Here is a 25142-nt window from a genome sequence, read left to right on the forward strand (position 1 = left end):
TTCCCAGGGTTTTGACACAAAAACCAAGTTTTTAATGTGTTTTTTGGGTTTTTGGAGATTTTTCAAAAAACAAATATTTCCAAAGGGTCTTTTTGTTGTAACTTTGCCAAAATAAGACCCAAAGTCAAAAGAGTTGCTATTTTGAACAGCTAGCAACCTGTGCCATCCATCCCTGATCGATTGATAACAATTAATTCAGTTTTGACAAAAAAACCGAATTTTGAAAAACGTTTTTAGAATAATTTATTTATGTCCAAATTTCTGACTTTTTTGTAAGGGGGTACATCATCATTTTTTGCAGAAATTGGACAATCTGAAAAAATTTTAACTGTGAATGCCATTCGATTGGAAATTTTATTACAAATTCAGCGGTGTATGACATTCCAACATTTGACCATTATTTCCCAGGGTTTTGACACAAAAACCAAGTTTTTAATGTGTTTTTTGGGTTTTTGGAGATTTTTCAAAAAACAAATATTTCCAAAGGGTCTTTTTGTTGTAACTTTGCCAAAATAAGACCCAAAGTCAAAAGAGTTGTTATTTTGAACAGCTGGCAACCTATGCCATCCATCCCTGATCAATTGAAAACAATTAATTTAGTTTTGACAAAAAAATGGAATTTTGAAAAACGTTTTTTGAATTATTTATTTATGTCCAAATTTCTGACTTTTTGTAAGGGGGTACATCATCATTTTTTGCAGAAATTGGACAATCTGAAAAAATTTTAACTGTGAATGCCATTCGATTGGAAATTTTATTACAAATTCAGCGGTGTATGACATTCCAACATTTGACCATTATTTCCCAGGGTTTTGACACAAAAACCAAGTTTTTAATGTGTTTTTTCGGTTTTTGGAGATTTTTCAAAAAACAAATATTTCCAAAGGGTCTTTTTGTTGTAACTTTGCCAAAATAAGACCCAAAGTCAAAAGAGTTGCTATTTTGAACAGCTAGCAACCTATGCCATCCATCCCTGATCGATTGATAACAATTAATTCAGTTTTGACAAAAAAACCGAATTTTGAAAAACGTTTTTAGAATAATTTATTTATGTCCAAATTTCTGACTTTTTTGTAAGGGGGTACATCATCATTTTTTGCAGAAATTGGACAATCTGAAAAAATTTTAACTGTGAATGCCATTCGATTGGAAATTTTATTACAAATTCAGCGGTGTATGACATTCCAACATTTGACCATTATTTCCCAGGGTTTTGACACAAAAACCAAGTTTTTAATGTGTTTTTTGGGTTTTTGGAGATTTTTCAAAAAACAAATATTTCCAAAGGGTCTTTTTGTTGTAACTTTGCCAAAATAAGACCCAAAGTCAAAAGAGTTGTTATTTTGAACAGCTGGCAACCTATGCCATCCATCCCTGATCAATTGAAAACAATTAATTTAGTTTTGACAAAAAAATGGAATTTTGAAAAACGTTTTTTGAATTATTTATTTATGTCCAAATTTCTGACTTTTTTGTAAGGGGGTACATCATCATTTTTTGCAGAAATTGGACAATCTGAAAAAATTTTAACTGTGAATGCCATTCGATTGGAAATTTTATTACAAATTCAGCGGTGTATGACATTCCAACATTTGACCATTATTTCCCAGGGTTTTGACACAAAAACCAAGTTTTTAATGTGTTTTTTCGGTTTTTGGAGATTTTTCAAAAAACAAATATTTCCAAAGGGTCTTTTTGTTGTAACTTTGCCAAAATAAGACCCAAAGTCAAAAGAGTTGCTATTTTGAACAGCTAGCAACCTATGCCATCCATCCCTGATCGATTGATAACAATTAATTCAGTTTTGACAAAAAAACCGAATTTTGAAAAACGTTTTTAGAATAATTTATTTATGTCCAAATTTCTGACTTTTTTGTAAGGGGGTACATCATCATTTTTTGCAGAAATTGGACAATCTGAAAAAATTTTAACTGTGAATGCCATTCGATTGGAAATTTTATTACAAATTCAGCGGTGTATGACATTCCAACATTTGACCATTATTTCCCAGGGTTTTGACACAAAAACCAAGTTTTTAATGTGTTTTTTGGGTTTTTGGAGATTTTTCAAAAAACAAATATTTCCAAAGGGTCTTTTTGTTGTAACTTTGCCAAAATAAGACCCAAAGTCAAAAGAGTTGTTATTTTGAACAGCTGGCAACCTATGCCATCCATCCCTGATCAATTGAAAACAATTAATTTAGTTTTGACAAAAAAATGGAATTTTGAAAAACGTTTTTTGAATTATTTATTTATGTCCAAATTTCTGACTTTTTTGTAAGGGGGTACATCATCATTTTTTGCAGAAATTGGACAATCTGAAAAAATTTTAACTGTGAATGCCATTCGATTGGAAATTTTATTACAAATTCAGCGGTGTATGACATTCCAACATTTGACCATTATTTCCCAGGGTTTTGACACAAAAACCAAGTTTTTAATGTGTTTTTTCGGTTTTTGGAGATTTTTCAAAAAACAAATATTTCCAAAGGGTCTTTTTGTTGTAACTTTGCCAAAATAAGACCCAAAGTCAAAAGAGTTGCTATTTTGAACAGCTAGCAACCTATGCCATCCATCCCTGATCGATTGATAACAATTAATTCAGTTTTGACAAAAAAACCGAATTTTGAAAAACGTTTTTAGAATAATTTATTTATGTCCAAATTTCTGACTTTTTTGTAAGGGGGTACATCATCATTTTTTGCAGAAATTGGACAATCTGAAAAAATTTTAACTGTGAATGCCATTCGATTGGAAATTTTATTACAAATTCAGCGGTGTATGACATTCCAACATTTGACCGTTATTTTCCAGGGTTTAGACACAAAAACCAAGTTTTTAATATGTTTTTTTGGGGTTTTTGGCGATTTTTCAAACAAAGTTATTTCTGAAGAGTCTTTTTGTTGTAACTTTGCCAAAATAAGACCCAAAGCCAAAAGAGTTGCTATTTTGAACAGCTGGCAACCTATGCCATCCATCCCTGATCAATTGAAAACAAAAAATTTAGTTTTGACAAAAAAACAGAATTTTGAAAAACGTCTTTTGAAAAATTTATTTTTGTCCGAATTTCTGACTTTTTTGTAAGGGGGTACATCATCATTTTTTGCAGAAATTGGACAATCTGAAAAAATTTTAACTGTGAATGCCATTCGATTGGAAATTTTATTACAAATTCAGCGGTGTATGACATTACAACATTTGACCATTATTTCCCAGGGTTTTGACACAAAAACCAAGTTTTTAATGTGTTTTTTGGGTTTTTGGAGATTTTTCAAAAAACAAATATTTCCAAAGGGTCTTTTTGTTGTAACTTTGCCAAAATAAGACCCAAAGTCAAAAGAGTTGCTATTTTGAACAGCTGGCAACCTATGCCATCCATCCCTGATCAATTGAAAACAATTAATTTAGTTTTGACAAAAAAATGGAATTTTGAAAAACGTTTTTTTGAAAAATTTTAAAAAATTTTAGCTGTGAATGCCATTTGATTGGAAATTTTATTACGAATTCAACGGTGTATGACATTCCAACTTTTGACCATTATTTCCCGGGGTTTTGACCCAAAAACCGACTTCGGTTTGCCGAAGTTTTAATTTAAGACTAAGTTTTTACATACTTAGATTTATATGCAACACTCCTCGGGACTAAAGCAGTACCGAAAATATTGAATTCAAAGTGAAAATATGTGGATTTACCATTATTTTTCTCTGGGTGTACTTATCTTATGGAGATAATTTTTAATACTTATTTTCAAATTCATGTAACTAAAGTTTGGTTTTTATGACAATTTTTTGTTGGCTGTGTATGGCTGCGGTTAAGCCACCGCACTTCCGCCGGCTAATGGCAAATGGGTAATGGCAAATGGCTAATAGCTACTGGCTTAGTTCGGTTTTTTTTTTTTCCGTACCTGAAGGACACGCCGGAAATGGACTCTCGGCGATTGCGTCCGAATAGCGTTGGCGGCACCGCCGAGATGGTGACCACCGAGTGGCGTCGTCCGCCGGCCGAGGGATTGGCCTTCTGCGAGAGGGTGGCCAGGAACTCGACCTCCTTGGGACTGAGCCCGCCGGTCTCGCCGCCCACCTCCGACAGGCGGCGCACCTGGCTGGCGGTGATGCCCTCGGTGATTTGGAGCGAGGGCAGCGAGTGCTTGCGCCGCTGCTGCATGTCGGGAAAGGGGCAGAGCAGGTACGGGTTCACCGGCGAGTCCGGCTCCGAGTCGTCGCTGTTCGAGCGCCGAGTGCCGCCCGCGTTTGGGTCACAGCCACCGGCCGCCCCCTCAAGGTCGTCGCCATCCTCGGCGGTGTGCGACTCCTCCACCACGATCAGCGGCTCCTGGGTGCTCAGATTGAAGACCGGCGTGAACGAGGAGCGACGCATTCTGACTGACCAGCTATTTCTGCAAAAAACACAACAAAATATTGGTTTACTGTAGTGAATTGTGCCTTTTCAAGGATAAACATGTGACAATGACAATGTTTTGAAGGATAAGCCTGTGACAATGTTTTCAATGGTCACTAGGGTTTTAAGTTTAAGCACTCAATTCTTTAGATTATCTGAGATTTGCAACAATTCAAACATCTTAAATACAGATTATTTTAGAATTATTTAAATAGAAATCTCAAAAGCTTGCAACACAAATAAGAACGACTGTATAATTCCTGGAAAAACTATTACAGATTTACTAATTGAGTTAATAATAATTCGAGAAAAATAGCCTCGTCCACCTAAACTTTGTATTGAAATAAAAATGTTTATAGTATCTGATATATTTTTAAATTAATTGTTTTATATAAATTTTTTTTAATAATGTACGTTTGATTTATATATTTTTCCCATTTAGTTTGAAATATTAGCTTCAAGAAAATATGAAAACAAATATCAAACATTTTTCTCAAACTATTCTTAATTGATATTTTCATAAACAAAAAAACTATTATCATTTAGACCACAATATTGTATTTTTAAAAAATAATAATTACTATAATATTGTTTCTATAAATATTAAAAGGTTGATTATAGTATGCAACAATATATTTTAAGTATTTTTAACTGCGTACTTTTAGAATTTTTTTCAAGGGATTTCTGTGTCACACCCCTATCATAATAATTAATTAAAAAAAAAAAAACATATCCTTTCTTTTAAATCAAATCAACACTTCGAGTGCTTCATCATTTGTTTTATTTCATTTATGAATTATATAAATAAACATATGTATCATTTGCCTAATATTAAAAAATATTTAAATCAAATCAGAAAGCTGCTGAGCTTACTCATTTTAATATTAAATATATATATATATATTTTTAAAGCTCTCTAATTCGCGTTTTTTTCCCGTTTTAATCAAAACTTTATTTGCTTGAGTGGCGCTTAAAATCGTAGAAGTGCTGTTGACATTTTACGGTCACTGTGCACAGGCGGCAACTTTGCAACAATCAAATTCGGTTAGCAAAAATTTAAATCAAGTGCGAAAGTTAGCCGCAGCTGAGCTTGATTTTGCGGTTGCCAACTTTTTTGTTTACTTTGATTGTGGGACTGTCCATTGGAGGCGTTGAGAAATATGCAAAAGCCATAAAGACGAAACAAAAATAATGAAAACATTGAAAGTGTCATCAGATAAACACTGAATCAATTTTTCGCTCCATAAAGCTCAAATGGATTATGACTAAATTTAAGTTATTAGTTGGGAAATGTGGTTTTATTTATAACCTAAAATGATACAAAGAATTGAAAAGTAAAAAAATATCTGACTTTTTAATTCAAATTTTTTTATTTTTTTTTTTTGTTTTTTATTTTGTTTAATTTATATTTTATTTAATTTATAAATTTTCAGATATTAAAATCAATTCAAAATGTAGTCAAAAAATTTTATATTTCATATTTAAAATAACTACAATGGATAAAAATCAAAGCAAAAAATATTTAAATTGAGCACAAAACATTTATTCCAGTGATAATGATAAGAATCGGCATTGTTTTGAAATAAAATCTCTTTCGTTGTATTCGTTTTTAATACAATTTATACGACAGCTCACAATCTTTTACTACACGAGAAAATTGTTTAAATAATTACTATTGTATTATGGCAATTGTGGAAAATTGTTAACACTGATTTGAGAGTTAAGAGCCAAGCGGAAAATGTGCATATAAATAGATAGCCAATTTGAGCACATTTAGAGCGGGCTAAAATCAGCAGTAAGAATGCTGCCCACAATTATACTCCTGCTGGCTGGTTGTTTGGCATTTGGAGCACTCGTTCCCAGTCAAGTGAGCATTTTGGATTAGTTTTTGTTAAATATATATAGTTATACCCTTGCTGAGGGTCCGTTTGTGCTTTTGTCCGCTTGTCCTTCTCTATCAGTTTTAAGGCTATCTGCATGAAACTTTTCTGAAAGTTGTGTTCCTATTGCATGTAGCATATAGGTCGGAACGAACCAGATCGGACGACTATAGCATATGGCTCCCATAGGAACAATCGGAAATATTAAGAAAAATAAGAAACTTTGTTTTGTTAGTTCTTTGAGATATAGTAAAGGTTTCGTAACTCAGAACTACTCTTTAAATTTGATTAAAATGTGAACAATCGAAATGTTAAAAAAAGAAATTTAAAAAAAACAATTACGCTTTTAATTATTTTCAAATGTTCATCGCTTAAATGTTTTCTTAAACAAATACGCTTATAAATCGAAATGTAACTATTTTAGGGAACATTTAATTTTTGTTATAGCTTTCTTGCTTAATATATATTTTATTGTAACATTTAAAACAGAAATCCTGGACATATGTGCTAAGATCGATTCAAATGACGTCCAGCAATGAGTCGCTGGCCGGTGGCGATTGTCGACTGGAGCGAATAAGTCGCGGGGAGTACGGAATGAGTGGTACCCTGTACTTCAACATCGACTTGCCCAAAGACCTTGAGGTGGAGGCGAACATATTTCGCAGCAGCGATGGCGGCGTCACCTACAAACTCGAACCCTATTCGGTGCCACGCAGGGGTGCCTACGAAAATTTGAACACCTTCTACAAGGACATTGCCATGACGTCCGCCGCCAAATGTTCGAATTTTCCGCAATTCAACGACTCCCTGGAATTGGTAACCGCACAAAAATTTGCTTACGAAAAGTGCACTATGGACACCGCTGGATTTCCCAACTACCTTTCCGACGGCTACTACAAGTTCGAGATTAAACATACGGCGTAGTGCAGATTATCTGGGTCGTAGTCGTCGAAGTAATGCAAAAAACCTTCTAGAGGGGTTACATCTATACATACTATTGGCAGCATTAGTCATCTAATTTATATTCTTAATTTTTTTGTTGGCACAAAATATACTATCACCTTTAGGGGTGACTAAAAGCAATCAGTGAAAATTGTACCTGTTTTTTGGCATGAAGAAAAAGGGAATAATATATTTTTGCATACTTTTAGACAATTTTATAAGTAACTTTAAAATCCAAGCGAATTCACTGATAGACTTATTTTAGAAACACCCATAAGCACATATGAGCACATATGACAACAACGTTTAATTAAATATAAAATCATAAACGTTTTATATACCTAAGAAATGTGGACATTATTTTGATTGTGTATTTATTAGCCATCTATTAAGTTGTTGTTTTCTTTTTTTACAGTTAATTAACATAAATTGGGCTTACAATTACAATACCTATACTTTATAAGCACACATAAAAATGGGAAAAAACCAAAGCAATCGTATAAAAGTTTGGTTTGGCTGGGCAGCTCTAATTAAAACCGGCAATTTTGTGGTACATTGCGATACTTATCAGCCCCTTTTGGTAATTAAATGACATTGTATCAGCAAAAAAAAAAATAATGGCTATATTGTTACCTTGTATTTTTAACTTCAATACAAGACCCAATACATTGTTCACCTTTATTCCCCAGTTCGCGCTTTAATTAGCCTCTGTGCATTATAATTACGTTGCACTAGGGACAAAGCGAATATCCTTGGGGGGCGTGGTCGGGATAAGGGCGGTGGCAAAGGTGGAGGCGCGGGTCGTGGCAAAGTCCAGGCCCAAAACGAAACGAAACAAACAAAATAAAACTCGCCAAAACGAAAATGTCTCAATTAATTGAATTGAATTCAAAAAGCAGACTGGGAATGGAAAAATCATAAAATGTATAAGTAAAACCTTTTTGTGGGGCTGTGAACATAACAAAAAAACAATACCTTTCGGCTCCGGGACATTGCGCATACGCCGCTTGGGCCAAAGCCGATGTGAAATTTGCCGAAAATGTAAATGAAATTGTTATTAAGCATTAGGCCCATCAGAATCACAAAAAAAGGGAAAGAAATCCTATTCGTGTGTGGGCAACAAGACGCCGGCTTAATTCGAGGACTCAAGGACCAGAGATCCCGAGATCCTTTGACAAGTCGGCAAGTCTAGAAGTTAAAAAATGGCCTGATTCATGGAGATAAGATTTACTCAAAGCTTTGCCAATTTATCAAGCTAAATGGTTAAGAAATACCCATTTTCCCCATTTATCAGGTGAAATATTCGAAAAGATTTATTTTCATGCAAAACATTTACAAAAATTCAATGTTTATTTTAAAACAAATATATATTTAAGGAGAATATATGTTAAAGATAATTTTTAAAATTATATTATAAGCATTTAAAGCTACCCAAAAAAATTAAATATTTTAGTAAGCTATAATTTTGTAATATTTTGTATTATTTTTCCTTATTTTCCTTTATTATGGCACTGAAGCAACGGCTAAAAAACATACCTTAAAAGCACAAATGTCTACCATGTTTTATTTTAACAATTAACTTGCTTCTATTTTGACCTCAACTGTAGATACTTTTGAGACAGCTTCACATCTATGTGACTTTGCCGACTTCACTGGCGCCAAAATCAGGCAGTTGCCGGAAAAAATAGAAAAACACCCTCTGACTTTGGCCAATGCCAAAAATGCCCAAAATGAGCGTCTATTAATAGCATAGTCGCTTAGCATTACGATTTGCAGCGATTTGATTCGAATTCGAACGAATTCGGGCATAACCTTTGGGGGAATGCCTCCTGATCCTTTCATATATTCTTGGTAAGCAGCACGTAATTAGCAAAAGAGCCAACACACACACACACGTACGCCTTTAAGCCTGCTAAACTACAAAAGGAATACACACACACACACACACACAAAAAGGAAAAAAAAGGGAAAAGATTGCCTCATTTAAATTTCCCTTTTCGCGTACTCGCGATGAAAATGAAAATTGACAGGCGTCTCTCTCTCTCTCTCTCTCTCTCTCTCTCTGTCTCTGTCTCTGTCTCTGTCTCTGTCTGTGCCTCTCTACGACCGTCTGTCTCTGTCCAACGCAATATAGCAATCTCTCTTTCGTGGCAGAGATACGGGTATAGGTTGTTAGGGGGTTAAGGCAGCGGCTGCCGAAAAAATTCAAATCGCTTGTAGTCCCTATAGTACTAAGTACTCATCGAGTGAGCTGACAGATAGACCCACAAGGGAAAATTCCTGGGAAATGCGAGGGGGAAAAGTGCGGGGGAAATTGGGGGAAAAGTTCTGCTGACTACAGGAACTACAATGGAACGGAAGGCAAAGCAATCGAGTGGCTCAATTATGATATACACAACCCCCTCTTTTCAGACCCTTTTTCGTCAAATTGATTCCCGGCAACAAGGTCACGATTCGGTTTGTCGGTTATATAGCTATATATACGAGTATATGCTTGTTCGGGAACTTTAATGCGATTAGAAAAGTTAGCGTTTATTACTGCTCTGAAAAATCACTAATGAAGGGAACGGGAAAAGCTTATCCTCAATCAAATAGAAAGCGCACAACGGTATTGTTTAAGCTAAGCCAAAGAAATAATTTTGATATACTGAGAAATTTATTGTAAGTCAAATGAACAAGTTACTTTTTATAGATTAAGGTTTCCAATATGGTCAGGAAATATTTAAAGTAACAAAAAAATATGCTGGCTTAAATTTAATTAATTTTAAATTTAATTAACTGTTATGCATAAAAAAAAATGTATATAAAAGTCAAATTTTTAAGAGTATTCTTGGAACAAGAAACCAGTTAGGAGTATTAAAAAACTGTTTGCTTGGAATAAGTAACTTTTTAAAGTATACTTATAAAAAAGTAGCTTTAAAAATGTAAAATTTTGTGGAGTATTCAAAACAAGAAATCAATAACTTTCTAAAGTATATATAGATCATATTAATTTTTAATTGTTATTCAAATTTTTTATTTTTTTTATCGAATTGGACTTACAATATGTTTTATATATATTTACAGTTTAAAAAAATACTGGCTTAAATTAAATTAAATATTAAAGTATTATAAAATGAGTTACACATCAGCATTAAAAACATGTTGGCTTAGAACAAGAAATCAATAACTTTTTAAAGTATATATAAATCAGCTTTATTTTCAATTTTAATATATTGTTTAAATTAAATTTAATTTGCAAAAATCGCTAAATAAGCCATGACTAATAAGTCTTATTTAAAAAGACAGTATGCATTAACACAGAATCCCAATTGAAACAAAAAAGAACTTTATGTAAATTGTTTTAAATGCGATTCGAGTTGGGCTGATTTGCTTTGAGCATTCTGCTCCCTGGAGGCCACCGGAAAATAATTTAAACAACGGATTTATTATGTATTTAAATAACATTAAAAATACGCACAAGGCACAAATGGCTGGAGTCCGGAAAAAAAGCGAATACTATACAGATTCCAATTCCAATGCGAATTCCCCGCGCGACCTTCAACATTTTTGCGTGGCGTGTGTTCGATTCGGGTTTTTTTATTTGGTTTTTTTGGTTGGGGGCGGTGAAAGTGGGCAGTCAATTTGAGCAGCACTCAAACATTCAAATTTAATTTATCGTTGGAAAACGGCAGCGGGAAAACCTCATACTAAAAACGCAATCAACTTCAAAATGGTTTAATTAGAACAGAATGGAACAAACCTAAGCGTGACCCTTAAATGCGACACCCCTAAAAACCCCACGGTCCCAGAACAGATGGGCGATACGGTCAATCAGACGCGAAACACCCAAATCAGACCCCAATCCCCAGGCGACTGAGTCGTCCCCAACTTGCTACACTCTGAGAAATATCGACCCACAGTAAAATAATGAATTTATAAAAGAGCTTGCTATATAAAAGTAATATTACAAAATTCTTATATATTAAATAAATGAGGTATTAACTTAAAGTAAAATAATTGAACACTAATCTTTTCAGTGTAGCAACCACCAAGTTCTGTCTATGTTTACATTGGCAGGCTGTTCAAGTGTGTCTACAAAAAGCGCATTTCATTTAAATTTATTTTTTATTACATTTAAGCGGATTTTCAACGGACCAGCGTCCGAACAAATGAAAAATATAATTACTGTGTCAAATTGCAGGATTTAAACTTCATTTGAAATGGTCAGATTGTATTTATTTGTTTAATGAAATATTAATACACATACTTCAAGTTTTGGTAACCATTTTTGCAAGCTAAAAATAAATACATTTTTACCACGAATTCGCGTTAAAACAATTATGACAAATATTTGTCTTTTCTTTTGTATTTTTGTGACTATAATTATGCCTATAATAATGACAAAAAGGTTTAAATCTAAATGTAAGACTTCTATTAATTTTTTTCTCCCCAAAAAATATAATCCATGGCAGGTATTATTATGCAAAATCAATTAAATTCCGCACAAACGTCAACAGGTTGCCAAAATATTATTATTTAATTAGTGCATAGCATTCGATACTGCGCGCATTTAGTAATGCATGCAAATAGCGAAATTCGTTTTTCGCTTGTTTTCTCTCTAAATAAATAATAAACATATCATTGAGCAATTAGTTTGAGTGGGTTTCCCTGATCAATTGCATGTGATAGGTGTAGGAAATTGGTAACAATTAATATAAATATATATGGACAGCGGAAGTAACCATGTAAACAGAAACTTTGATACAAAATGTTGCCCACAATTAGAATTCTATGTGTTTCTACCAAATCACAAGAATTAATGGGTATGGTTGCATTGATTAAGACGGATGATCCAAAGTCTATTGTTAATAAATGGCCAAGAATGTCAAGAAGAGATAATGTTTGCCCAAAAGCAATACAAACAATATAAACAAGGCTATGAATTTTTCCCACAATCTAAATGACATGGCTTTTGGGTTCAGTGCTCAATGGTTCAGAGGCTCAGAGGTCACCAAACCAAAAAACAGGTGCCATTAATTTATTGTCAAGAGTGATCGACTTGTTGCGCTTATAAATTTCCTGGAAGGTCACAAATTTACCAATTCGGTCTGAAATCTTTATTAAAATACTTGAAAAAAGTTGCCGGATTCCGTAAGTACACTTGACAAAATTTTTTGCAAAATATGGGTTTTAAATTTGTCTTTAAGAAAAATTCTATTGTTATCTGATCAAAAATATTCTTGAAGTCGATAATAATTTTTTGTGGAAATTAATTTATTTTTTCCAAGTGCCTTCTTCTCTGGAAATGATAAATTGAGCTCTTCAAATTTCATATCTTCATCTAACGCAGGCCCCAAACAATTTGCTGACCTAACCAAATGGATGAGGGGGAAAATTCCTGGGCAGTGACATTGGACCTGCGTCAAGGAAAAGATAAAGCGGAAGTGGCAACTCCATGAGAGGTTTTCCCCATTTTCCGCCCTTTTTGTCCTGCTAATAAATGACGGCGCAATGATTTTGCGTGATTGTCGGCACGTGATGGCGCTGCAAATGACTTCCAAGGAGTGTGAAATTCATAAATGCGGAATGAAAATTTCCATTGGCATCTCGTCCAAAGAACTTTCGTCATATATTCTTTGAAGCTCAGTTTTTCTCGGTGGCGAAGTGAGGAGAAGATGTGAAAATGTGCTCGGGACGACATTGTTGATTTCAATTGCAGGCGGCAACAGGCAACAAAATGTCAAATGTTTTACAAATATGAACTCGAGTGAAAGGCACATAAACAAAATCAAGACGAGGGTCTTAGCCCATTGATATCCCATAATAAAGTATGAAAAATGACTGCTGTCATTCAAATAAAATCCTTCAATAAATTCGTATCTTCTGTTTGAAACATAAAGCTATGGGATGTCAAAGGGTTACGATAATTATAAGTGTCAATGCCAATATTTCTACCCATAACAAAAACCTAACGTAGTAACTATTAATTCTAAGCAAAATTATAATAGTAATATTTTGTTTTATTTAAAACCTCAAATAATATATTGCGTTTGAACAACAATATATATAAAATATTAAAAACTTTTGAACTGTATTATATAGGTAAAAAATATGTTTATTTGTATTCATAAATAATTTGAAACAAAACAAAATAAAATGTAGATAATAACTTGTAGCTTATTTATTATAATTATGTAGATCATAGCTTGTTAAATTGTTGCAACTATTGAGTATAAAAGTTTTGTCGACATCAGTTTGATACACTGTTAAAAAAAGGGTTGTAAACCCAAGTATTTCTTTCTCAACTTTAATTTATCTTTGATTTTCAGTCAGTTCGGTTTTTATTTTTATATGGAAATATTCAATTTTTTGTAAAAATTTTATTTGACTAATCTCGTTATAGATTTGAGTATCTGAACATTTGGTTTTAATTTAAGCAATATTAATTTAAACATAGTACATTTGCAACCAAAAGAGCATATTTTTTATTCAGCTTTTATTAGTGTTTTTATAACAGAACAATAAAATTGATTCAAAACTAAAGCATAAAGCATAGCTCAGATAAAATAAAACATAATTGAAAATTTAATTAATATAAGCAGACAATTGTTGCATTATATTCAATACACTATATAATATTGTATAATAATAATAATAAATAAATAATTTTTGTTTCAATAGACAGATATTGTATTCCATTTAACTGTGTAAACTTGAGCCGGAAGTGCAGGACTTTAAAAGGGTCAAAATGGGATCCTGGCCACTTCCGGTTCCGGTGGGCTAAAGAAACGAAAAGCAGCTTCTAATGGCCTGATTGAACGGCAACCAACCCAAAAAAGCCAACCCAAAATAAGGGAGTCGTCGGGACTGAGTATTTAATCACGGATTAGTCGGAAAGTTTGTGCCTCCGCAGGACTTTTGTAATGAGTTCTGAGCCACGACTCTCGAGGCTTTACAACGAGCAGCTTGACAGGAGACAGGAGACAAGACGAGGAGGACACAACAAGTTCTCGAGTGCCGAAAGTTTTTCGTTTATCTCTGCAGTTGGCTTGCCGCCCTCAATTATTATGCCGAAATTGGAAAACTGCAGACTGACCCACAGATTTTCTTTGTTTCACATTCCCCCCCACAGAACTATTTCACATCAATTTCAATTACTCTGCTGGCAAACTAAAATTTAATTGGATTTTTCAGTCAATGATTTATAGTTTCCAAACTACAATGATACAAAAATGTAATAAATATTTATTTAACATTTTAATTGAATATTTAATCAAATATTAAATATATTGCATTTTATATGGCACGATTTAATTTTAAAATATTTAAATTAATGTACAAAATACTAGATTTGACATAGTTGCATTTAATTTAAATTGCTTAAGTAAAAATTACATTTTTAAATATTAAAATCAATTCCAATATAGTCAAATGAAAAATGTTCAAAAATAAAAAATATTTTCATATTTAAAATAGCTAAAGCCGCAATGGATGAAAATTAAAGCAAAAAATAATAAAATTGAACAAAAAATAGTAAGAACTAGTACATTTTTTGAACAAGTTTTTGGTTTATATAATTGCGCAAAAAGCAGAAATGGTTATCCTGTATTAAGTAAAGTACGCCAATGTTGTATTAATTTTTGTTTTTAAGACTTGCGTTCATCATTTAGTTCACTTTTAAGCATATTAAATTAAGTCACGTGTATGAATCTCTCTTTTCATCTAGTTTGGCTTCATTTGGCTTTCATTTATTATATTATAAAATATTTTTTGATGATGATTACACTTATTAGATGCGAAGGTTTTCGTTTCTTTTAACTCACGTTTTCATTTTCATTTCCCTTTCACTTTCCATTTCATTTCACTGCGTTTTTGGGGTGCTTCCTATTTTATGGCCCATTGTCAATTTACAATTTGGGTTTGACATTGTCCTCATTTGAGTAAATCAAATGGTTGTCGTAAATGTCTGGCATCTTCTTTATAGCCCCCCATATAAATCCTATTTTGTTTTTTATCTTAGTTCACCCAATCCGTGTTTTTTTGACCTCTTCCACAAATCGATAAAGTTGTGCTTTATTTGAAATTCCCATTAATTCCGGCTTATCAAAACAAATTCTGGTATTGATTTTTGCGACGATGTATTGCCTGCGGGAGTCTAATCCCAGTCCAGAATGTATGCCATATAGCCGTGTATATTGATATGCTCAAAGTGAATATAAATTTCAATTTGAATTGAAAAATTCAATTGAAAGTGCTCCGTGGAAAATCGAAAAGAAAAGGCGGCTTGTGGAAAGTGGAGGTGGAAAAACGTTAGCTCGGGTCTCCTTTTATTATGAGTGACTTTCAAGAGCCTTCCAATTCCATTTCTATCGTTTTTTCTTTCTCTTTTTTAAATTTTATTTTTATTTTCATTTTCTTTTCGCTTTATATTTTTCTTTTGCCTGCTTAGCACATTTTAATTTTGGCCAACAAGCGAGGAGCACCTTTTGAAAAACAGGAAATTGCTCAAATTGAATTCTGTGATTTCCCTTTTTGGAGATTTTCACCCTGCATCCTATGGAAACGCTCAAGTGCATTTTAATGGATTTTTAGTTTTCGGGAGCTATATGTATATATATAGGTATATAAATGAAAATGTCAGCATGCAAATGGAAGCTGAAATTCAATATCATCAAGTTGTATACTTCTCTGTCTTCGTTTCTAATTCAATATGCTTTTTTTGTTGTTTTCTCTTTTCTAAACATGTTTTTTACAACTAAGAAAAAAGCTTTTACAAAATTAAAAGTAAAAACTTTTGTGACTGCTTGCTTTTGCTTTTGTAATAAATAATTTAAAAGTTGATGTGCTTTATTATTTATTTATTAAAGAAGAAAAGCTTAAGAAGAAAAGCTTTTAAAAAATTAAAAGTTCCAACTAAGGTTAATAGTTGCTTTTCTTTATTAATAAATCATTTAAAATGTTTATGTTATAAACTATAACTCAAACATTTCATTAGATTGTTAAATACATTACTCTGCCCACGTATATATTTCTTAAATAATTATATTTTGTTTTATTAAAATTAACTTATATATATATATAATTTTTGTATACTTATTTTATTTTGTTATTTTTGTAATGCTATTATTATTTATCCCATAGAAACCAAATGCACGAGCACATATCTTAAATAGAGTATAACAAAATCTGTACACTGGTAATACGTAGAAAAAAAGCATCGATTTAAAAAAACGGCATTACATTTAAATATAGAGTGCAAGCCTAGGAAGTTCCGGCAGCTGTGCCGCCCATTTTGAGACCATTTCATTCAGGGCATTTCAGTGGGAAGCATCAACGGCGAACACGGCGTATACTTAATGGCCAATTGGTCCCGGGACCCAAATAAGTCGACTACATTTTCATGACTGGCCTGGTTTTCCTTCCTTGTAGGCTTTCCACCCCCCCTTTTCGCCGCCCATGGCTAAGCCTTTGAGGCATTTTAGGGGTGGGGGGGTAGTGAGGAGGGGGAGTTGTGGAGTTGGTGGGGGTCCAAAGGATTTTCCCAGAAGCTGTTGCTGCCGCTGCTGCAACGACACATCGTTATCCCTAATGCCTGATGGCTTGAATAAAAGCTTAATAAATATTGCGAGCACCCAACTTTCTGTTTTTTTTTCTCTTCTTTTTTTTTGGAGGAAAAGCCATGACGAGGACAAGAAACGAGGACATCGCCTGCTCTTGGCTGTTTTGGTTGTCCTCGTCCGCTGACAGCCACCAAAAACATCTCTTTAAACGCCGAAGCTTTAGTTTCCTGGCCAAAATTCAAAGAAATATTGTTTTGTATTTAAAAAGACACGCTACATAAACTAATTAAAATATTTAAGTATCTTTGTTATTATTATTTGGTTTATCAAATTAAGTTTTCATATAAATACAACAAAAAACCTTTTATTAAAATAAAATTAAAAAATTAAAAGCATTGCCTTTATTTAACCTATTAAGTATGAACATATTTTACATGTTTGGAATATAAAATGTATCTTTTGAAAATCATTTGTATGTTGTATAAATATAAATTTTGATTATTATTATATTCCACAAACAAATATTGCAAAACAAATGTATTAACAAGCAACACACTAAACATTATTATTATTGTAGTATTAATGATTTTTAGTAAAGTTAAGAATTAATCATAAAACTTATTAAAGTAACTGAATTGATATATTTTTAAATTAAATATTCCAAGGTGATTAAATATAACTTTCCGACATCACAAAATGAATATAAGTATATGATATGACACATATTTATTGATACAATCATGATACTCCTAACAAGGGTATCACAATTTTACGATGCCTACCAGGTTGTCATGCGAGTGTATGTGTGTTTAAGTATGTATGTATTAGGCAAGACAATTTTTGTCATTTGTCTTAAAGCCACAAAGGAAAAAGAGCGAGACAGAGAGACCCTTAGACTTTGCTTACTGTTTTCAAAAAAAAATGAAGAAGTTTGGGTAAAAAGTTATATACAAAAAATAACTTGACTTTTTAAGCTTTTTTATACTTCAAAAGCTCAAATAAAAAATCTTTTAAAAATTTTATAGTTCAGTAGTTAAGCTAATTGAAATAGAACTTGTTAATATAACTATGTATTTTTAAGATGATTTACAAGATAAATAACCAAGTTTAAAATTAAGATCCTTTATTAAATAATAATCAGTTATATTTTGTTTTGAAATAACCGAAAAATATATAATACTTAGTATCAATAAAATTAATAAAAAACAAACAAAAGAATAGCTTTTAAAAAGGAATAGGGCTTTGTAAAATAATTATGTATTTTTACTTTTATTAATAATTAATGAATTTTGACATTACCGAAACATATCTCGTATTTAGTATCAATAATTTGAAAGCTCCTGAAATTAATAATAATATAAAACACCAAAAACTGAGATGTTGAAGTCAAGCTTAAGTTCTGGCATCTTTTATTTCCGCCGCACATTAAATTTCTCCCATTTCCAAGTTTCAGATTTTAAGGTCTAGTGAAAATTATAGAAGCAACTTCGTACCGAAATTCGATAATTGCCGCTTTATGAAGCCATAAATAAGATAAGCACATTATGGGCGAAGAGGAGGAAAATGAAAAAAAAAAAACGATACCCGCACACATGCCCGGAAAATACAGGGGGAAATTTTTGTGGCCATGGGCGAAAAGTCAGGAAAAGTTTTGCTGCACGGCTCTTCAAAGGCAAACAGCACCTACTGCTAATTGCTTGGAAAATGGAAAATCAAAATTTGCCGAAAGGAAAATTAATGAAAATTATATAGTGCTCGCTAATTAATTTCCCCCATTTGACATGACGAATCGAAAATGGAATCGAAATCAAATCGAAATACATTTCTGTGGTGACATTTTGTATGTCAATTTTCATATGCAAATCGAGTGGCGCAACAATAGGCAAACTTTGTCTAAGGCAACAATAAAAAACAAAATGATAAAACTGGTGTGCAAGAAAGGAAAATCGAACGAGGAAAAATCAACAAGAATATAAATATGCAAATGAAAAGGCAACGCAGATGTTCAATCAACAGTTGACTGCCATTCTCCATGGACTCGCCGCATAGCCAAGCATACACCTAGTGCCAAGTCAATATGGTCCCCTTAAAAGTTAACAAGGAAAAGTATTATTCTATAGAATCCAATTGTTCTTAAATTGTTATTTTAATTTATATACAATTACCTATTCAATATTATTTTACTAGCTCAAAGTTAAAAGCAGCCATTAAAATTGCTTAAAAAGTTCAAAACTTTAGTACTTTATTAACAATTAAAACAGAAAACTTTAGTTTACTATGCCCTTTTAATTTATGTGTTAATAATCAAACTTTTGTAGTAAATAATTGTATACCAAAGCGATTTTGTTAGTTTCAGCATTTAAAACTTTTATACTGTTTATCTTTTTTCCAGCTCACATTTTCCGTGTCGCCGGGCAACAGGAAAAGAGAGCCAGGGGAAGGTGAAAGGTGAAAAACTTTCTTTCATTTCACCTTCTATATAGCGCACCTTCGCATCTTTTTCCACAGATTTGTACTTTTCAGCCTGCTGGGGCAATCGGTTTATGCTGTTGACAGTTCAATTTCCTAAACAAAAAAATTAAAAAAAAAATTTACTCAAATAGCGCAGAACTGTGGCCAAAACCAAATAGGAATTGGGAACAATCACCTTTCACTTGGCCGCATTTGTGGCAATATTATGAAAAAAAAATGTTTGCAATGTTTTTAGATTTTTACACAGAAGAAATAATTGGTGGAGATTATTATAATAATTATGTACATTTTTGAAAATTCTAAACAGCTTATTTAAGTCACAAAAAATAAGTAAGAATACAAAGAAGAATATTGTTATCTTCACTTAGCTGTATTAAAATTTCAACTAATTTAGTTTAGTGACTTTAATTCAGTTTTTTTTGTCAATATATTAATTAATATTCTGTAGTGATTTTAAACTCCTTTCGGTAAGCACATGCGGCAGCCAATTAAATCCTTAAACAACATGAGAATTCATGAAAATCAATCTCTACAGCCATCGCAACAGCCTTAAAATTACAAGATAATGTTTTTGCATTATAATTGAAGTTTGTAATTGCTGTGAGGAGTTTTCGCAGAGCGTAAAACTTGGCGACACAAGTTGTCAAGGCAATCAACTTTATTGCCCCGCAGCGCACATGTGTCGCCGTCTCTTTCTGCACCACCCACAAAATCCACCCAAAAAGCACCTGCTTAATTTTATGTTATTGTAGCTAAGTAATGTCCATGTGTGTATGTGCGTGTGTATTTAAAATAAAAAATCATTCAATCAAATTAAATATTTCCATTTTAAAATAACTAATTTAAAAAATTCTGAAAAATATATATGTATTTCCCTATTTATAATAACTTATATTACAGCAATGGATGAAAGTCAAAGCGAAAGAATTTGAAGTTGAATATGAAATACTTGGATTTGCTGCGCTTTTTCTACCAGTGTCATTTCACAGCTTCAGACGCTTTTTTCATTATTTTTCACTCATTTTACACGCAAACAAGCAGCCAAACGGATGGGGGGAAAAACTGTTGCCACATTAAAATGCACATAAAAATCATTAACCCAAAGACGCCTGACAACGCCAGCCAGGCAATTGTGTTAATGGCTACCCCGCCCACTTTTTCCGCGCATTTTCGCCGTGTTTATTTCGACATTACAGTTAACTCAATAATTTTGCCTACTTAATGCACAGTTGTGCTCTGTCTGCCCATCAACAGGTAGGAGTTGTCACTACAGCGCTTGAGTACACTGGCAAAAATATATTATATATATATGTATTATATAATTATATAATTATATATATATATATAAACTTGAAATTTGATTAAGTCTCATAACAGTATGTTCGCTAGCTAGTTTATAATAAAATCGTTACTGATTTCCTTACTGAAAATTACTTAAATATGTTATTAAATTTCGTTAAATAAAATATTAAAGGATATGTTTATTTTGTTAAATAAAACATTAAAGGATATATTAATATGGTATGTTAAAAAGTGCAATACATTCATCAGACTTTATTTTGTACAAACAAATTTAAAAATTAAAAAAAAAAAATGGTTATATTCCTGTTTTTGTTTGACTTCGAAAAACATAACCTAACAAAAAAAAAGAATATAATGTTTAGACCAGCTTAAGTGATAATGTTTTTCGCTCAGTGCCTGGCAGGAAACTGTTGTTTTTTGGGCATCCTCAAAATGAAATTACAGTTATTTAAGTTCGCTGAGTTTGCTTCTGTTTTTCTGTATGTGTGTGGAGAAAATCAGAAAAAGGTTAATTTGCAATTATGTTTTATGTGTTTGCCTCGGTCCTTTGTGTATGTTCGTGTGTGTGTGTGTGTGTGTGTGTGTATATAAAAACACTTGGGGCCAGGTGTCCATTTTGGGTTTACCTGTCCGCATTTTACTCTCTTTTGCTGTGCCACACTTATTTTGCCAGTTTCCGCTTTGATAATTTCTAAAGCATACTTTTTGGGGCAGAAAGTGAAAGCCGGTGAATGTGAAAGTGAAAGTGAAAGTGAAAGTGAAGGCAAGCGGAATGAGAACGAGAATGGGTCGGCGGGGAAAACACAAACTTGGCGTCTGTTGTCGGCCATAAAATAAATTTCATTTAATATTATAGTTGTTGCTACTGTTGAATCGTACTTCTGCTTATTGTTCTTCTTTATGTTGTATCTCAATTGTTGTTTAGACATTTCGGAATCATAAAAGTGGAGAAGTTGGCGGAAAGAAAAACTTTCAAATGCTTGCCTTATACCCTAAACAATTTATTTCGGGAGTTAATACTTTGTCGTAGGACTTAGAAGTAGTAAAAACATAAAATTAACTACTACATTTAAGGATCTTCAATATATATATGCTATAATTTTTGTATTACAAAATAATATATAAATATATTATACAACCCTTAAGAGTAAAAATATATTTTAAAATGAACTACAATATTTAAGGAAATGTGTGCTATAATTATACAACCCTAAATAATAATAACATTGAAAATTAATTAAAATATTTTAGGATATATGTTCTATTATTTTATGGTATTACAAAATAAAAACCCTTAAAATATTACATTTATTCAGAGTATCTAGTAAGAGCATCTATTGATGTATTGTTGACCCCATAACTTTCCCAGTCTTTTTCCCATCTTGTTTTCCTCCGTTTCAATTGTTTATCTTCTGGGACGAAATTGTTGTTCGCAGGACCCCCGCACATTCCATCACGTATCCATTTGACTTTGAGACGTTCTCTGGCAATGAAATAAGTTGCGTGTCCTGCGTGGATGTCATTTGTTTCAGTGTGGCCAACGAAATGAATTTGACACGCGTTAATTAAGTTGCCTCCGGCCATTGAGTTTGCCCCAGACCACAGCAACATCCTCAACAGCCACAGTAAAATTCAAATAATTAAATCTCAAGAGTGTTTATCGTATTTAAAGAGGCAAACGGACCAAATTAAATCAATTTTTAATTTTTTTCAATTAAATGTGTGACATTTTGGGCTTGTATTTGTAAAACACTTTTGTTTCAGTTCAGTGTTTTATCCAAATATTAGTTATAATAAATCAAATACCATAAATATATCCTGAACTTTTAATATCCTTGGCTTTTAATTTGTAATGAAAAGTCACTGTATAATTCATATGATGAAATCTCAAATAAATCAATCCTAAAATTGTTTCCCATAAAAAATATGAAATTATATTTTTTTAAAGCACATTCAGCTTATGCAATAAATTCCAAAATTGTACTTGTCAATACACAGGAAGAATAAATTATAAATATAAATAATAGCGCCATCAAAATTACTGTCCCAACTATATAATAAGTTTAAAAACTGATATCCTTAACTTTAATACATATCTTTCAATTCTAAATAAGGTTTTCATGTGTAATGTGTAAATCTCAAACCAATCAATTCCTATTTTTATTTCCCAGAAAATATAAATAAATCTAAATAATTATTATATGTGAAATTTTGGGCTCACATTTTAAAACCTTCTTCAGCTTAAGAAATAAATTAAAAAATTGTCCTTGTCAACAAAAATGAAAATAAATTATCTAAATATTAGTTATAAATAATATCGTCATAGATTAATAGATTAAATACATCAATAATTTTCTAAAGGAAATAATGAATTTTATAATTGATATCCTTAACTTTCAATTAATATCCTTCAATTCTGAATAAACTAATGCAAAGTCAAGTTAAAATTATTAATGAAGCCATTATAATATGTGATTTGTTTTAAATAAACCAACTTTTGATGGTGATTTTTGGTTTGGTTTCATCTTTCGACTGGTTCCTGTCAAGAGGGGATTCCATGCCAAGGTTGCAAATCAATTTGAGGCAGCTGCCGCAGCCAAAGGGAAAAGCGGTATGCGGCGTGGTATGCAAATGAAACGAGCAAAAGGGCAAGTGAACCCTTTTTTAATTGCACACACGACGGGGCCGGAACAAAAAAAAGAAGAAATGTAAGAGTGCTCTGCCAAAAAAAGGTATCCAGGGAAGCGTGAAAAACCGCAAACCGAAACTCAAAAACATTTTATGATGCCACACACACACACAAGGGGGCATTTAAAACGTATTCAAAATGCAAGTTTAAAGACGCCCCAAAGTATGCAAAGCACTGGCAAATAACATAAAATACGCACCGCACAAAGTATTTCCCAAAAAAAAGTGCCGAAAAAGAAAAGCCACTGAAAACTCAACCACAAAAGGAGCCCAGGACATAATCGCACCTCCCCATCGCACCCTTTAAAAAACACACACACTCTTACACACTTACACACACACACATCAATCCCGGCCTTTCTGTCTGTCTGTGTCTCGTTTACAGACCCTCGAATGCAAATTAGCTTCCTTCGCGCACTGAAAAGCCCTTGCCTTCCTTGCCATATATGCAAATGTGCCGCAAACTGGCTTACATTTCCACATTGCTCATACGCACCGGAGGCCGCCATGAGAACTTGCCCACAACAAGGACAGCAAACTACAAAAAAGAAAAAATGGAAACAAAGAATAAAACGAAGCGGTTCTACGGGGACGCAGGGCTTAATGAGTGTTTTTTTATTAATTCATGTGTAAAAATCAGGTCGAAATAAAACTGTTTGAATATAAAACGGATGCGAAAAGTTTTATGCGGGCCCCAAAGGAATGTGTAAAGAGTGAAATATAGAAAACTTTTATGCCGACGCAGGAAGCAACATTAATATCTGGTTAGATAAGCCTTTTTTACATGCTGGGTAAAAGCCAAATTCATTGGAAGTAAGTCTTTACAGCTGCGATCAAAATAATAGAAGTGCGACAACGTAAAGTGCTTGAAAACATACCTCTATTAAATTATCATAATGCTCACCTTCCAATGAACAAAATGATGTTTAAAATAAAAGTTTGAAATTGTGTAAGTTTTCCAAAAAAAATTAAAACTGTTAATAGTTTTAAAATTTACTTTTCAATATACTGTAGTAAATGATTTAAAAAACAATGTAAGAAAATAACCATAAATCCTCTGTCATCTTTACTTTATATTGCACTAACATATATTTCTTTGAAATTAAAAATTAAAATTTTCTTTTTTAGAATATCTTTTAATATTATTTTCCCATATTGTACATATGAACAATGTGGATTTTAACATTTGCCCCATTTAGATTATAGTATTTGCTTCACAAAAATTTTAAAACAATATTTTTAAGTTGCTTCCAAACTATTTTTGTTTGCTATTTCCATAATCTTAAAAACTATTAATTTGATTGCAACTGTACTTCAAGCGAAATACCTGTCAAATGCACTTTTACTTGATGATATGTAAACTTATGTTTTTGAAATACAATTCAAGAAAAAATGTAAAAAAATAAACAAATCTTTGAATTTATTTCCTTTAACTATTGTAGCGTAATAAAATACGTTTTGGCCAAAACCTTTTGCACAGAAAATTCCAGCGAAAATATTACAACATATATATTTGTGCATTGGAAACGCAATGCCACGAAATTTCTATCACAAAAATACTTTGTGGCCAAATTAATACATTTTTTCAGTAAGTTCACCAAAAAGCTGATCAGTCTTAGGAGATGATATTTGCTGTTCCTTAACAATACAAAAACTGCAATTTGCCGTCTTGATTTATGTTGAAATCGGAAGCCATAAAAACACGCCCAATTAGCCTTTAAAGTTTGACGCCATAAAGCAAATAATAAATGCCATAAAAATGGGGAAATCGCAGAAAAAGAGCGCAAAAGAGTGTTTTAAAGCAGGAAGAGGGTAAACTGATAGATAAAGTTCGTCGCTCAGTAGCGACAACCAATTAGGCCAAAACAACATACGGCCAACTCAACCGAAACTCACCCCCCGAATTTCCCTCGAATTTC

The 25142-nt window shown here is 32.4% G+C and overlaps 2 protein-coding genes across 2 annotated transcripts in view; one reads left to right on the forward strand and one right to left on the reverse strand.

The window, feature by feature from the left end:
- The window catches only part of LOC128264738 (uncharacterized), a 60602-nt gene that overhangs the window by 2971 nt on the left and 32489 nt on the right, over nt 1–25142 (reverse strand). Inside the window, exon 2 of the mRNA XM_053000394.1 lies at nt 3904–4395. Within this exon, the coding sequence (XP_052856354.1) occupies nt 3904–4376 (473 nt within the window). The 5' untranslated portion in view covers nt 4377–4395. The remainder of the gene's footprint in view (nt 1–3903; nt 4396–25142) is intronic.
- On the forward strand, nt 6186–7490 carry LOC128264739 (uncharacterized). Its single transcript, XM_053000395.1, has 2 exons — nt 6186–6264; nt 6767–7490. Exons 1-2 carry the CDS (start codon nt 6199–6201, stop codon nt 7199–7201), a joined length of 501 nt encoding a protein of 166 aa, XP_052856355.1. The 5' UTR covers nt 6186–6198; the 3' UTR covers nt 7202–7490.

This window comes from Drosophila gunungcola, unplaced genomic scaffold (genome assembly GCF_025200985.1).
Source record: "Drosophila gunungcola strain Sukarami unplaced genomic scaffold, Dgunungcola_SK_2 000077F, whole genome shotgun sequence".
Classification (NCBI taxonomy): Eukaryota; Metazoa; Arthropoda; class Insecta; order Diptera; family Drosophilidae; genus Drosophila; species Drosophila gunungcola.

Coding starts and splice junctions, on each gene's coding strand:
- LOC128264739 (XM_053000395.1), top strand. CDS start 6,199: ATGCTGCCCACAATTATACTCCTGCTGGCTGGTTGTTTGGCATTTGGA. Junction 6,265..6,766: donor GAGCACTCGTTCCCAGTCAA/GTGAGCATTTTG, acceptor CATTTAAAACAG/AAATCCTGGACATATGTGCT.